The following is a 16,745-nucleotide window of genomic DNA, read 5'->3' on the forward strand; positions in this document are numbered from 1 at the left end:
TTGTTAAGTCATAGCCTCCTACACATTGTGTATCAAAGGAAATATCCATCCCACATCTTAACTTTTAAGTAATTTCTCACTTTAATTCCATAACCTACACAGAATATTTATACACTGTGATCAATGCAATCAATGAGGCAGGCCAGGCCACCTCACATCTTTATTGTATGTCATAGTACGGCACTATATTGTCGGATTATACAGTCTAAAGAAACTATAATTATCCACCTTGAAATTACAGGAAACAGACATTGACAATGGCGTATGGCACAGGACATGAATTCATTTGAAGAACGGTATGCTGGCGGTGTAAAGGAGAGTGGTGCAGACGACGTGGGGTGGTCGCGGGAGCAAGTTCAAAGTGGCAGTTTTCTGTGGTTCAAGTCATGTTTTTTCTTGATTTGAAGGTCATAAGATTTCACATAAAACACAACAGACTGAATTGAACACTTAGGAAAATTGTTTAGTTCAAACTGTCTTCTGGACAAAACACTACTTGCACTATAGCCCCATCTTTCAAAACCAGTACTTCGGCACTGTTGAAAACAATAGAATATGTAACTAGAAAACGACCATAATTTGCATCAATTAGAACTGTCGTGATTCGCACAGTCTAAAGCTAAATTATTATAAGCAAGTCGATGGGCTAGTATCTAATGGTGGCATCTAGTTTCTTATGCACATTTCATCAGGCTATGCAAGTTGCATGGTTTGGATGTATGATAGTGTACATTTCACCAATATGAACTGTATCTCTGTCCCAGAGATTTATGTCCAATCCAGAAGTTAGAATCAAAGCTCATCTGTAATGAAATTGAAAAGGACGCCTAATCCTGGACCATTCCACGGAGTCAGCCGGTTTCACTGCGCGGCGACACATTAAAGAACATCTAATATCCCCTATACAGCCTATAAGTCATCATATCCAAGGCGGCCGGCTCTATTGCCGAGGTGGCACATTAATTTTTTGCCGCCGAAAGATTTATTTCATTTCCTGATCCCGAAATTGATGAAATTATTGATTTGGTGCGAGATGTAATTCTGGGCCTATCTCTATGTGATGAGCTATAGTATTATGTCTTCTAATTGAATGCATATAAATGACCGTTTTTTTAAACGATAGTTTTAGTGTGTGATTTGAACATGCATCTCAGACCAGTATGCTAAACTATGACCAAGCTGTAAAGCTTAAAGGGAGACTTTACACCGGAGCTAGGTGGTCAAATTGGTGGTCATACTGTGACTTGTATACACATTGTACTGTCAGAGAACTGGGTTAGATTCAGCGATGATTTTATTCCTCATACAAGGGTCAAGAGTCTCAATGTACTGTAAGATGGAAGATACCCCTATTGGCCATTTCAGGTAACGTAATCCAACAAAGCTAGCTCCTGCATATAGTCCCCCTTTAATTGAATAAAGATATCTTGCAATCATTGCTTTTCCTCCAACAAAGCCCAAGCCATTCAGGTTGCACACAAAAGGATTGTTATATAGGAGTTTCCAATGCTTTGGATACCTGCAATCACTATTCTATGTAACAATGACTTTGAGCTTGGAGTGACTATTGATGGGCGTGTGTATCTCGGCCTACACTCACTGTCCATTCATATTGTAACAAATAAGTTTATTATCTCACTTGGAAGTCTTTTCTCCTTCTTATTGTGTGTTTATTTCCTACCCCTATCATTTGGAGTTTTTCAATTCTGTAAACATTCTGCCATTACTGCTGCACCATTAAAAAAGTCTGGCAGTGGCCATTCATGGTACATGGGGTCATAACAAACATTTTCCAGCAAATTTTGTCTGGTTAGCTTTTCAGCTAACCTAGGTCACTTTTGGGGTGGCAGTTATGTAAGTCTGGCAAGGGTATCCCACCACTGAAAATGTCTGGCAGTTGCATTTCAAGATACCGTGGGGTACACCGAACATATTGGAGTTGATTTGAATCAGTTAGCTGATGAGCTGATCTAGCTTATTTTTTGGCAGCCTTTCAGTGGACCCCACGGCCACACCCACCACAACTGACCAGCCAGACGTACATTTCTATATGCTCGGATATGTATAGAATATCAAAATACTTTGGTTAGCTTTTCAGCTACCCTCGACCCCTCTGGCTCCTGGTCTACATGTTCTGTTTGGCCAGGTTTGGGTAAAGCTGCTGTTAGGAAATGACTGGAAGGTTGGTGCAATAGCTTTCTGACCAAAAGATGGCTGAGAAGCCATTTCAACCACCTAACACAGCAAATCACCTTTCTCCCCCGAATGACTAAACAAGCTCGTCTACCAGAAGATTTGTTCATGACCGACTAGATGCTCAATTTCATTAAGACATCCCGAGATTTAAAAGATTTGGTGGCTAAAGTGATCCATTAAAATCTTGACATTTTCTATAATACAGAAAATACAATTATAATTGATAACTCTAGATTGGTGGCCTGATAGTATCTTAGATATCTTTGATGAAATTTGTAATCCAAATGGATCAATGGGTCCAGTCGCCTCCGCTGCATTTTCTCATTTAATTTCCTTCACGGCTCACAATATTAGGATAACAAATGAATTGCCTAACTTGCTTGGAAGAACAAAAAGATCTTGGTGCAAAAAATTAAAAGAAAATTCCTAAATATTCAAGCTGCCCTTTATATTTCAGGTACCAGGCATGGTGCTGCCATTGCCCAAGTCTTCCAAGATATTTCAAGTTTTAGGCATTTGAGCTGCTATTTTAAAGTTTTTCAACCTAATTGAGGTAAGAGGGACTGGCGTTACCAGTTGGCAAGCTACACCGTGCACCAAGAACTAGCACTAATGTTACTACTGCACCAATAAAAAAACACTGCTTATATTTGATCTCTCATGCGAACACCTCTGTATCCACAGAATCCACCAAGTCCACAAATAGAAATATCATTAATCATTAACTGTTTAATAATTTCCTAAATGTTATCAAACAGTCAGTAATTAACCAGGATTGACTGGAAGAGGCTCCTAGCACGATGTCTGATGGCTGCCGCACCTAACAGGTAAATAATTAAAGTGAAACTCTCACTGCAGAGATGACCCTGTTACAGGAAAGGTGAGAAATGAATGCAATACTGCATGGTGGTAGCACACAAAATTGGTGAGAAGTGGTATAACTGTGATATGTGGCCTTTACCCTATATCATTTTTACTTTGTTTCAGACACGGTATTTCAGACACATGTTTAACAACTGATTTGCAGTGTGAATGAATGCAGACATTCTGTGACTTTCATTCCCTTGGCCTGAAGCATCAGTGGATTCCGAGGAGGTTTGGGAACATTTCTGTGTAAAAAGTGTCTCAATCTCACTCCATGGTGACTAGCTGAATCATAAAACCAAGAGCTCCAAGTTAAAGGTCTTTTAATTTCAAGACTGCAAGTCTGAATCACACTTCACAATCAAAAACTTATAGCTTTAATGACTTTTTCCTTGTGATTCGGAAACCCAACGTTTGACTCAGTGTCAAAGTCTTTCGTTACCTCATCCTGAGATGTGCACTAGCGAATGAATTTCGTATGAAACTGCGTTAACTCTAATCAACACGCGGAAACGTAAATCAGACGCTCAGTGTATGTGAGAAGATATTGCAACATTTAAGAGTATGTTGTCTGCACGATGATATGAGAAAATCAAGCCGCGACCAATTTCATTAAAAATCGTGGTTTCTGTTATGAAGAGCAGCAGGATATGTTGACAAAATTGGAGCAATAAGCTATCATCCGATTACGCATCATTATAAGTTTTTTGTCAAGAAAGAATTCCCGCTGTGAGGAGTTTACTTGGGAAATGGCATCAATTTATTTATATGAATACTTCGCCTGCGCATAGAGTATGAAATATGAAATAATACTGCCGCTATTATTGCCCGCAAGATAAATATTAACAGCGCTATGGGAAACAAAATCGTTGTCTAAAGTGATGAAACTGGGCTCAAGTTAGTTAAACCTTGCCCTGCACTAGTCTTACTTCCTTAATATTGTGTTAGCTGTCAGAATGAATTTCGGAGCATAAAGATCATATTATCTTAGCAGAAATTACCACAGGAAGTTTCATAAAAAGAATATTGCCTTATGACAAAAGTGCAATGTCGACGGAGTGACCCCACGTCGCCGCACTCATAAATCAAATACTAATATTCGATTGATGCCGATTAGGATCGTTCAATCACACCGACGAAATTTTCAATCTCGTTATTAAACTGCACCGCAATCAGGGGTATTGGTTATGAGAGGGAAGGTTCCATGATGATTATGTCGCCTCGTGATTGTTTCATCCATAGTCCACAGCCAAAGCAAAACCGCGGATTCACTGGAATATTTTCAATAAAATGTTCCACGCTTTTGATAAGATATCCGAGCATTGTTGTACGCCTTTGGATGAGCCTTCATCTGACAAGAGCTTTGCGTTCATGTTATTGGGTTTTGTGGTTGTCAGTGAAGGTCCCTTTCGCGGTTATTGTGGTGTTATGAGACCACAGCTGAAAGGGATCTAAGGCTTCACGGTAATAAAGGAAGCAGCTACACTCAATATTGCAGCCAAAGGGAGACACTTTTTATGAACAACATCACTGTGAGGAGAATAATTCATCAGAGTCGGAGAAAGTAGCATCATTCCAATGGATCAAGGCTAAAATTTTCTATCTTTCAGTGTGTGCACTTTACCGATTGAAGGTTATCACTCCAGTAATCATCTGGCGCCAATGATGACCAAGTGATTCCAACGTCTGAAGAGACATCACTGCAACTCTACTTCATAAGCAAGAGCTGTCCAAATTTGAATCTACCATCAGTGTTTCTAGGAACAAGGCCCTTCAAATTCATGCTAGGCATGTAGCCACAGGATCCTGACTTAGTTGCGGATATCATAAGCCTAAGTCCACTAATATCACTGCCTAATGACCAAGCTGGTCAAAACCACCAAAACCACGATGCATGGCGATGACTATGTATCACCTAAAAGTCTCGGTGGTAAGCCATTAAAATGACAAGAAGCATAATTTCATTCCATACTACTCATCATGTATCACTAAGTAATCTCTTATTTTGAAAGTTGATGATAAAACTTAATGACTTCAATTCTAAATTGAAATCAAGGGAAAATTAATTAGGCATAAAGATAATAATGAAATGATAAAATATAGCCTAGTTCTCTGTCCGACCAGAAACATTGTTAAGAGTAAATCAATTGCTCATATTCATATTTAAGTTTTTGAAAAAATGGTATATTACACTTTTTATATTTCATTGAGTTTTATTGTCATGGTTATGTAAGAACAATTTTCATACATCTTGGAATGTTTATTAAAATGAAATGCCATTTACACCTGTTTGTTCATAGTGAAGAGAAGGATATAAATCAGCATAACTGTCATGTAATCGAAGGTTTTATGATAATTGTACATGCTGGGGACAGGCTCGATTTACCACAAGTCCATAAGATATGTACTTATGTATGAAAGTCCCCGGAACATCCATCAAATTCGTTCAAGGGTAACTTGGGCTACAATGCATGAAGTGGATAATATGCAAGATGTCACCTGAAACTTTCCAATTCTTCAAACCGAAATTTTTCCCGATGGTCATGACATGATATGATGTTTTTGCTGTGTCGATTTCGTTGTAGGTATTAAAGCAGTCTTACATCAGTGAAACTAGAGTATATGAAACTAATTTCTAGACTATTTGTGACATAACTGAAAGGTTTTGATCTGAACTTTCACATTTCAAAACTCAGCTCATTCAGAACTTTTGCCAAAGATTTGGTGACCTTTTTGATTGTGGAGAATCAACAATGTTTTTTCTCATATATAATACAATGTTATCTAGCAGGTTATCAAGTGGACTAGAGGCCTGATAACCTTTATGGCGTGATTATGGGCCAGACAAGACAAACAGACATTAATAACACAAGAAAAACTCCCTAAAATGTTTTGGTGCAAGAAATAAGCCACTTTCACCAAAGGACACCATTCCTTTGTCTGCAACTCAAACTTTTATTTCCATAGGATTTTCACCACTGGCCAAGAAATAACTTTTAGGATGAGCAAGGGAATAAATGCCCCTGTTTGAAAAAAACTATGAAAAGGCTTTCTAGCTCTCAATATGGCCATGTGCACCTCCTCAACCAAGTCCATTACCATAATCCGCTGATCCATCAAGTAAAAAGTTAAGATTATGGATAGGTGTAAAAAGAGAGAGAACTTACTTCTGAATTCATTATATCTGTCCTAACAAACAATGGGCCTGATATAACCTACAATCAGATCTTAGTATTGGCATATATGATCTGCACATATCTTCAACTCTCTCACACCTATCAATGACACAAGCATAAAATCTGGCTAAATTGACAACCAGTAATATATTGCTCTAAGTCTGTGTTGGCATTTCATTCATAACACACTCATCTGACCACAACAGTATTGTTCCGGATTTTTGATAAAATCACTTTAAAGTGACAAGCTTGGCAACGATAAATCAAAACTTCACTCAAATTATACCTTAATGACACGAAGACAGACAATTTCGATGGGACATCTTCAGATTCCTTGCAATAAATCTCTTCTTATGTCTAATGTAGATAATCAGCTTTCATCTTTTGGTGGGTTGAGGTGTTTTAGCCAAGTGTATAGGCAATTTGGAAGAGGGTCAGCGGGAGAGGTTAAGTTCTTCCTTTGTTGATTAAGTTTGACATTTCTGCAAAATTTATTCCAACATATTGTCTAGTAAACTAGTCAGCTAATCGTTAAGAAGTTAACTCACAGGACCAATTTGGACAGCAAGAGATTTCAAAGGGTTTTGAGTGAACAAGGCAAAAGGAGGTGGGTAGATGACTATTTCTTTCAGCTTCCCCTCTAAAATTGACAAAATTAATTTACAGGGTACCAGGGTAATGGGTAAAACAACCAAGTCAAGAAGTATATTTTGTTCTGTTGTTGGCTTTAAAAGGCCTTTGGCTGTCTATAAACTCATATTCATGGGTTTGTGTTGCAAGTGGCAGCACTTAAAGGGAACTGGAACCGCCGAGCGATTTATTCAACTTTTCGACTTTCACCGCCCGAGAAAGTCAAACTTCCCGAACTTCCTATTCGAGTTCAGATTTGTAGCTCCGCCCCCAGTGCCCAAGCATGCGCAGTTCAATTTGTTATTATTGAGAATCATGTGAGAATCACGTGAGTCATGCGATCTTTCATTCATGAGTTTTCGTAGTAAATTCCATAGTAGTGACGTCACTCAATGATTGACAGCTAGGCGCCTTTTTTCATTCATGCCTCGTTCTGATCACCCAATACGCGGGAAATGAAAACGAGGTCATACGAACTGGCTTGGCGGTTCCAGTTCCCTTTAAGTTGCTTGTTTGTACAGCCGACCAATGCTGCCAAAATAGATAGCATTGCTACCATGACCAGACAAGAAGAAACAACCAGATCAATCAAAGAGACAAGCAGCAGCATCAGTAGCAGAAGAGGGGACAATGATGATAATTAGGAGCATCCTAATGACCAATTTGTTCAACTGATGCCTGACACTGAATACAGGTTCCACACTCAGTCGGAATTCAAAAATCAAAACGGACTGCTCGAAGACATGAACTAACTTCTCTGAACTCCTGAACTTCCTTTCGAATCTAAATTATCATTAATTTCATATTAAAGTCTGATGAAATAAAACAAATCATAGCATTGACAAAGGGAAAGATCAGTGTTAATTATACGCAGCAGGGCTATAGCGGTGGTTCGAATGAGTAATCTGGTATTGTAGCGCAATATGAGACATCGCCTCACCAACACTAAAGTAGCACGGCGGGAGAGCCACCATGATTGAAGGCGCGAAATCATGATTTTGTCTCAAGAGGTAATTAAGCGATTCAGGCCTTTAATTATGGACTCAAGGTAATTGAATAATTATTGAAATGTTAACAATGGTGCTGTGACCTGAGGAGCCTACCCTGTGAGATCGCACCGCCACAACAGGTTAATGGACAACTGATTGACAGGCGTGGTAGTTAGATTTCACACCCCGATTGTCAAACAAAATGTTACAAGTTGTTTTTATCTTGAAGATAAAATGTTGTGCGACTGTTTTGTAGCATCCCAGTTGATATGAAATGCTGAAGAGCATTGTTTGTCGTGCCTTGAGATGGCATCCTCTTCGAAAGAGGAGCAGAGGTGGATGTTCAACAAAGGTCACGCTAAAGTAATCATTGTATGAGCAAGTCTTCTTGACTTTTTGTCACATTCGAAGTGGGCAAAATGGCTGCAAAAGACACCTACAGGCCTTTTCATGAGTAAATGTCACTGTCCTTTTATGCCACTGTGCAAAACTACTTGGCTATAGCAAGGGAACGGCCAAAGTCATCAAGATGTGAAATGGACCCAAGATAAGTATCTAACTTTTTCCACTCAAACAAGAAGAAAATGATACAATGGACATGGCATTTACCACTGATAGCCTCCTCCAACAATAGCCATCAAGAGATGTTTGCATGTCCCTTCTATTGTTAGCCCCGGCCAAATCAATCAAGAAGACACAGAGACCAAACACACACAATCACTGATTATGACATAGCAAACACAATTCATCAAGAGTTGGCGATTAATCCAAGGAGATACCAGCAGTTATAGGATTAATCCTTAGCAGTTACTCCTTGTGCTTAATCCCTAACATCTTAGCACCTTTGCTGTAATCCTGGGTGTTGCACCAGAATCCCTGACCAGTAGGGGACAAAGGCGGTGAATGATGACACTTTATCTTGTCATGATCTCTCGGGGCGTGCTCTAGGACATACTGAAAATGACCATAAGCTTCTTTCACGCAGATGACGCTATATCATGGTCTGTCCAAGACCATGAAAGTGACTGGCAATGGCAGACAAAAAGACAGTCACAGATCTTATCTCTGATGATGACAAGACGATTTGATGGTGCACCGATCACGCTGGAACCTGACCTTGGTTCCATCCTGGCCATAACGGGTTGAGTTTGGCTATGAGGAGGTCTTAAGTCCAACTTTCAGGAGGACACCTGTAGTGTCTGTCAGTGTCCTTGGGTAAGACACTTGCACCCATCACCTGATGTATGAGATAGCACAAAGACCAAATGACCCAGGACAAATACAGACTAAATTCAACTTCAGCATGCCCGAATATAGCCGTCTTCTGAGGTCACGTTCCACTGGTCGAGTCTGGCACGAAAAGCAACAGTAGTTTGTCACCATTTAAATTTAGCCCTGATTATCAGAATAATGAGGGCCAAATTCAGGTGGCATATCCAGTGACCTTTTCAGCGAACCATACCCGAACCAGTGACTTTTGTCAGGTTATGTAATCACGGATGAAAGGGGCCAAACAAGCAGAATCCAAGTGGAACCCCAAGAATAACCAATCGGCACACCCAAGCATCCATGCATGAGGTTGAAGAGTCTCAATCCCCAGAATGGCACTGTTTGCAGATCACGTGTGATAAGATGCGAAAGTCAAAGTAAACCAAACTTTTGGCAAGGATATCTTATAAAATGGCATCAAAAGTCAAACATGAACAAATCGTCACTTTCGAGTAAAGTTATCTAAAATGTTGAACTTACCCATTTCGCTACCATTTTCTACACTCTGAGATGAATTCTGATTGGTTGACTGACTCGTCGGTCCAGGTGTATCCCCAGATCGCGATGACTGAGTATCATCTTGTTGACTAAATAACTGCGGAGGTGGACTCTGAAAAATAGAGGTTGAAATTTTGGTCAAAATTGAGAACGAAAAGTGTCTTCGCTGTAGGTATCCTAACAGAAACTAGGCTGAAAACCAATGAGATTAGCGAAATGTTCTTTTTTCGGGACACCCTGTACACCTGATGCAACTTCAGGGAATGTCCATTAAAATGCACCAAGTCAATCTTAAACAACCATTTTAAGGGTATTTTTATTGCCACATCTTGAGCATATTTTCGTACAAAGGGGCACTCGCAGGTGAAATAAAATCCTGAAATGATTGAAGTTAATGTTTTAAATTAACATCAAATTCTCGCAGAAAAAAAGGGAAAATCGTATTAAAAAGATATAAGGTTCGCTAGCAGAAGTTAAGGTGCTGTGAATTATTACACTTGCCGTAGGTCGTTTGGAATTTAGAAACAAAAATAATGACTTAAAATGCATTGCTATAGTTCAAATAAAGCCCTTGTTTCTCAATAATCGTTATTAATTTTGCTAATTAGTGTTATACACCTGCTCGTTAGGGGAGATCTACTCTTAATGGTATAATGATTACAATTAGGGGCTAGTTATTTCAAGGCACCTGCTTAATGCCTCAGTCTAATGGGTAAGGTTCCAGAAACCCACTTAAGGTCACTTCACAAACAGTAAGCAATAGATAACCTTGGCAAAATGAATCAAGACTTTAACTGTTTTGGTTAAGATGCTCTGGAAGATTTATTTCATATATAAACATGATAAAGACCAAGTGCGGTAATTTTTACTGAAACCAGATGGGCTATTACTTATGTAGCATGTATTTGATAGAAGTGTAATTTAAAATAATCACATTTTTAACTGAATTCACATCCATTGTGCAACATAAGTAACTTACAAATTCTGGGAAAAAATCAAATGGCTCTTTTTTTCTTAACATGTTTAATTTAACCATTACCATAAATCTTTGTAATCGCCTTGAACATTTCAGCGGTAAAGAGCACAAAATGGCAATGTCGAGTTTTAAAAGTTTAAATAGTCAATTGAGAGAGTCTGAGTTTCGAAAATGATACGTTGTAATAATGGGCGATTGTATGGCAGCGAGGATGATTGAGGGATCAAGAGTAATAAATCAGATAATGATATATGTTGCAAGCCTATAGTGGAGAAGGTTACTGTGTGCTGGGTCATAACTGTCAACAACTCAAAATGGCAGTCTCACACACCTGTATCAACAGATGAGAGCTACATTTTAGGTCCGCAAGACAAGTGCTGAGCACCGCCTATTCATTTTTTATGATACACGCTATACACAGAATCTTGGAACCCGGAAGCCTTCAGTCAAATGAACATAACCAGAATTATGCAGACAGCATCCTGATCTCAGCTAAACAGCCCAATTGCATGCAAGCTCACTATCAAACAATTAAAATGCTTTTAACTGGCCAAGGATACACATTCGGTCCATGAAAGATATCCCAGCATTATAGAAATCGGTCATTAGCAATAATGTCCTGTATGAAAATGCAATTATACCCACACCAACCAAAGACACACAACCATTCCTTATCGCATTTCAGCGATTTTGTCTTATTTGCATTTTCCTATATTGCGGGATTCAGCGTAGTCTGCGATTGGTTATAAATCTAGTCTCCGTAATGACTTTTCGAGAGATCAGGCTCCGGCAGTATGACCAGATACCAAAATATCAGCAATATCGTAAACAGTTTTCAGAATGGCACTATGCTCATTCAGGAAATGCAGAATCAGAAATTCTCAAAAGTTGAATTCTTGTTCAAACTAAACTAACTATTACTCGGCCTGGCCAATGGACAGACAGTCTGAACTTTTTCTGACTGCTCCCTCAAACCATCCTCTACAGAAAATAAGTGTTGGCCAAACAAATATCCCCTCTACTTCACTCTAAAGAAGCCAAGAGAGTCCGCTCTAAAGAAGCTGAGTGAGACAAAGCCACGCAACCAACAATAGTAACATCGATTGCTTCCTACTGGAAATATTAAATGGATATGATGAAATACTGGGTGGGTATATCTCGGTGCTATAATCTTAGCCAACCACAGGCGAGTCAACGCTCCAAGAAAGTGCCGCGCAATCACAATAGTCTTGTGAGGACAGCCACATAATCTGCTGTTAGGAAACAGAGCCATGAGGCGGAATACAAGTTTATCAATGAAGCAAGTCATGCGCAAATATTGCAGAAATGGTTTCATCAGCTTGAATAATAATCTAACAATTATCATTTCCAATCGGAGAATGAACACGTCACTGAACAGGTAGAAAACATGTGATGGAAGGGGGATGGCGCGGACGCTGCGCAGAAAGAATCATGTCGGAAAGTGTCTCGTGTGTTGTGCATCTGTTGAAAGTGATCCTTGGGACTTGGTTGGCTGAAAGACGGTGTGCATTGCAAGTCAGATCCAGAAGAGTTAGGGGTCTCTATTTGAATCTTCATGACAATATTTCCATGGCTTCACATCAAATTTTATCCAATTTTAACTCTTATTTCTAAGTTTCACTCCATCTTCTTCGAATTCCAGATGATCTGCCCTTATATTCTTGCATGGTTACCAAATGCCCTATTTGGAGCCAGTGAAAGAAGCAAATCACCCTCAAACTGTCCCCAAAGACATTTGCTACAGGCCTACCCCCTTTCAGGAGACCCAGTGTACAGCTCTGATGGAAAGTAGCAGAAAGGGATTGTTGATGAAATGACAGATGCACATCAGGAATAAGGGACCATGACACACAATCCATGATTTCTCGAAAACTCTTTTGCATATGTGACTCCCGAGTTTCAACAGTAATATCTAACGGAAGTAGATGACTTCACCGCACGACCTTCAATCTCTCTCGCACACTCCAGTGAATGATCTTGTTTTTCTTAAGTGTTTTTCCAACATCCGTATCTTTACTCTTCTGCGATGTTTAACTTGGCCCGCTGTGAAGAAAACATCATTAAGAACGTATCTCGGGATCATGCGGAGAGCTGAAGCCTGTCATAGCGTTCTAGCTTTCATTGCTCATAGCTACAGTCTACAACGCCTCCCAAGCTACTGTTTATTCAACAGCAGATGAAAAACAAGGGTCTGTAGTCCTGAACCCTTCCTTCACTTCTCATAATCATGCAAGGTGGAAAACCCTGTCAAAGAAGCTTCCGTCAAAGAAGCTTCTGGCTACTACTGTTGTTTTAACCAGGAGATGAAATGTAAGGGTTCTGGAGTTCCAAATGATCAGATCCTCCATTGCAGTTATGCACAAGTTCTCACTTCAATGTTCACCCGGCATTGTAACTCAATTTCTCACGGACCAGCGAAGGTCTCACATTATCCTCCACACCCCACAAGATCTCATCTACCACACCACTTTTTCCATTGTCGAGACCGACTAAGCAGCAACGTAATTTGATTTTGAAAAGCGACTTCTCAGAGTGTACGAGTGGCAATTATGTGTTCTTCTCGCAGACCTATGACTCGCTACTAATGCATGGTCCATCAGGTACTGGTTTAAACTGGCTACGAAATTGAGTAGCATTCTAAAGCAATACATTATCGAGGACAAAACATTACAACTAAACACCATCCACATCAGTCAAATTTTAATGCCGTACATTATGACAATCAACCAATTTCACCAAAGTCTGAGAGTGATCATCTGTATGGAATACCTCTAAAACCTTAATGCAAAACCCCTTTAAGCAGGGCATTCCATTTTTCCACTGTTTACAGAACATATGTAGCTATTCAAAACCGGCCCGTAATGGCTGCCATGCCATCACAAGTACACTTCACAGCCCATCGACGGAAGCTAAGTGCATTTTGGATTATTATACACGGATGGAACGAAATCCAGCCGGCGGGTCTCCTTAAGTCGAGAATGAAGCAGGACGACGCATTCACCTGGCCCAATCGTTTTGGGGACCACTCAAGGGCCGAGAATCGATACCCAAAGAGATGGAATGACGTGAAAGTTCTGAGGTATATCGCAATGGAGACTGGTGGCATCTTCAGGCATGAGTCCATTATAAAGACTTCTCAACGAGCAGTTAAACATGAGCACACCAGGAAGCATTGATTTCAAGACTGTAACAGCAGGTGCCATTAAAATTGCAGAGTATTTTAGTGCTAAATACCGTCGTGCTTCAATGCGCGGTATGAATCGATAAATGAGTATTTTGAAACACCGCAAAAGATGTTACTTGAAAATTAAGCTACTGTAGATGACGCAATGTGAGTTCTCAGCATATTTGGATCAAGTAAATGAAATTACTGAAGAAATATATACTCTAGTTTCACGGATCTAAGTCCAGTTGATTTGGATACTGCAAAACAGCTGACAACTAAATCTGAAAATAGAACAGGATGAGCAAAAGATAGCCATGACAGTGTCCAAGCATCTCATCCTTTAATTCCATTCCAATTTCAACTTGTGCAACTTCTGTAATTAACATTTCCAAGTTTTCATTAAAAGCTTCCTATTCAGTTGTGTTACGCGTTTTATATTCGTTATTGGCAGGTATAAGACCCATTCAGGTCCACATTCAAGTTTAATACCTCACTGCAGATTAAACAGATGACATGGGGATTTCAGCTTCTCAAATAAAAAAAATCTCCATCACTAAAACGTAAAACTATTATAGAAATTTCAATGGGTGCTCGTGGTTATAAATGTTTACTTTTGTGAATTTAAAACAATGGGGCATATGACAAGAATACATATTGTCCTAATACATTGTTTGTCATATGACAACATAACTCCTGTTTTGTGAGGAAATTTCATTAAACATTTCCTGTTTCCTGCTCACTTTAGAGAAAGCATGCCTAATTGATACGGCGGTCCTCTTATCATTGTTTTCATGTACAAACAACAAAGGATATAGCAACATTTTGCACACTAAAAGAAAGATTTGCAAACAAGCTTCTCCGGACTGCATCAGGAAGTTTTTCATTTGTGCTTGATCACATAAGATAAGGAACAACGAGCCAACAATTGCGGGACAAAATACTGGCCATAAAGTTATTCACTATCGCGCCCCTAAGGGACCACAAAGACCTATCGCTACAGCCTCATCCCTTTTATCTACTCCATATCCGAAGAACGGATCTTCGTCATTTTTTCGTGTGACATTACATGATGGATGAACACGCAGATGAATTGGAGTGAGTCGCAATCTGAGTCATAGTACTCGGAGGTTATGTGGACGGTATTGCGATAGCGGTGGTAATTAGGGATGTAAAGGTCGGCCGCGCAGCTAGACCAAGATTCTCACTCGGGCTGCAAGTTTGCAATGCATTTCACTGAATCTGTTTATGATGTCACGATCTCCATTATCATTGAACCAGCCTGTTTGAATTCAAGGACACCATGTATTGTTATTGTATGATATCATAGGTGAGCCATTATCTCAGCTCATGAATTTAAATGGGCCTATTTTTTCAAGACAAATGCCATAAATTTCATAGGTAAGACATATTTTAACGCACATATTTTAATGAAATATGTATTTATACCACATAATAAGGTTATTAGTAGAATGTGAGTCAGATCTATTCATGAAACTGAATTTTACCAATCCACTTGAATGAAGTTATTCAATGAGAGCTGGTGTATTTCATTACATAAACAATTGAAAGCGACACTAACAAGCCATTATAGATTGAAATTTTGTAATGAAGTAAATAAACATGTAGGTTTGAAATCTAAAAGTAAGGTCGGAAGATTGGGAGTGGACCATATATCATAGTGCACCCATTCGCCAAAATAAATGGAAGCAAATTCTGGAAAGAATGTTTTTGTGAACATTTAGGGCCGCAAGTTTCCAGTACACAAATATAGAAGTCAACGACAATGCTTGCACATCTTTCGATTAGGGCCACCTGTCCTTAAGCAACATGTTTTTCGCTTATAAAAGGGTTCAGCTATTTCACCGAAAAGGCCTCTTATACCACTTCTACCAATAAACTTTCGTTCAACCTTTTGGACAAATTAGCTTCTGTCGAAGCACCAGAGCAAAACCTAACTATATATCCCTGGTTCCCCGTGATAAAAAATGGTCATGCTCTGCCAGTGGTGTGATATTACAAAAACTTAAAAAGCCAAGTATCGAATGTAAGGCCAACCATCTGAGGCGGGATCTTGCGCACCATCTTGCGGATCACAATAGCCAAGGTGATGAGGCCGACTGATCTAAGTCCAGGGGGAAACATCAATAACACTGGCTGCGAAATAATGGGATGCTCACCCTACTGACTGATCAGGTGAGAGAAGATAACGCAGAATGTGTTTTAAACGGCCATCGGAACAACTACTGGCTCATTTACAATTGGTAAGACAAGGGAGATGAATGGTTCTGGTCGGCCACAGATGAATGGGTCGTGGGGAGATAGCAGCTAGCAGTTAGCACTGGATGGGAGTAGTGAGCGCTAGGAAGGAGGAGCAATGTGGAATTGTGGAGAGATGGAAAGGGATGATCATGTTGGTCATCTTTGTTTTAATACCAATGTCTCTTTCTCTTTGATGTTGAAGTTAACCATTTTTTTATGCTGTCGTTGTCCTCTATACTGCTGAAAAACAGAGGATTGATAACAAGACATAAGGAAAACAAAGATAGCACAGTGAAAGAACATTCAACTTGTGTGGAAGGCCGTGTTCCGGTGTAACATTTCAGGGTATTTCTGTTCCCGAGTGTCCAGCCAGGGTTAAACTTGGCAGTAGGCTCTACCCTGCCTTGAACCAGTTTCGGGTAAATGAGAACTATCGAGACAGCCATGTAGATACCATAACACACTTTAGACATGTTAGAGGAGGCAGAATCGGCTAATATTCTCAACAGCCCAGTCAAGATGCACCTCAACTCTTCGAGACAAAAAGAGCTCTTCTGGGTTAGAGTTCTTGCCCTGTTGAGGGTTCCTCGGCCCGGTTTTCATTATCCAGAGCCAAACTTCACAACAAGGAAAACACCGTTCTGGAGGACTGGAGGGGGCCTTCCCTGGTAATGGGACACCAGTATTATCGTCAAGTGGGA

The 16,745-nt window shown here is 39.8% G+C and overlaps 1 protein-coding gene across 6 annotated transcripts in view; it reads right to left on the reverse strand.

Annotated features, from left to right (window-relative positions):
* Window positions 1–16,745, reverse strand: part of LOC135484373 (homeobox protein Meis1-like) — a 184,251-nt gene that overhangs the window by 100,149 nt on the left and 67,357 nt on the right. For all 6 annotated transcript variants that reach the window (XM_064765765.1, XM_064765769.1, XM_064765767.1 and 3 more), the window contains one exon: window positions 9,605–9,734. In XM_064765765.1, the coding sequence (XP_064621835.1) occupies window positions 9,605–9,734 (130 nt within the window). The remainder of the gene's footprint in view (window positions 1–9,604; window positions 9,735–16,745) is intronic.

Source organism: Lineus longissimus, chromosome 3 (assembly GCF_910592395.1).
Source record: "Lineus longissimus chromosome 3, tnLinLong1.2, whole genome shotgun sequence".
NCBI classification, from domain to species: domain Eukaryota; kingdom Metazoa; phylum Nemertea; class Pilidiophora; order Heteronemertea; family Lineidae; genus Lineus; species Lineus longissimus.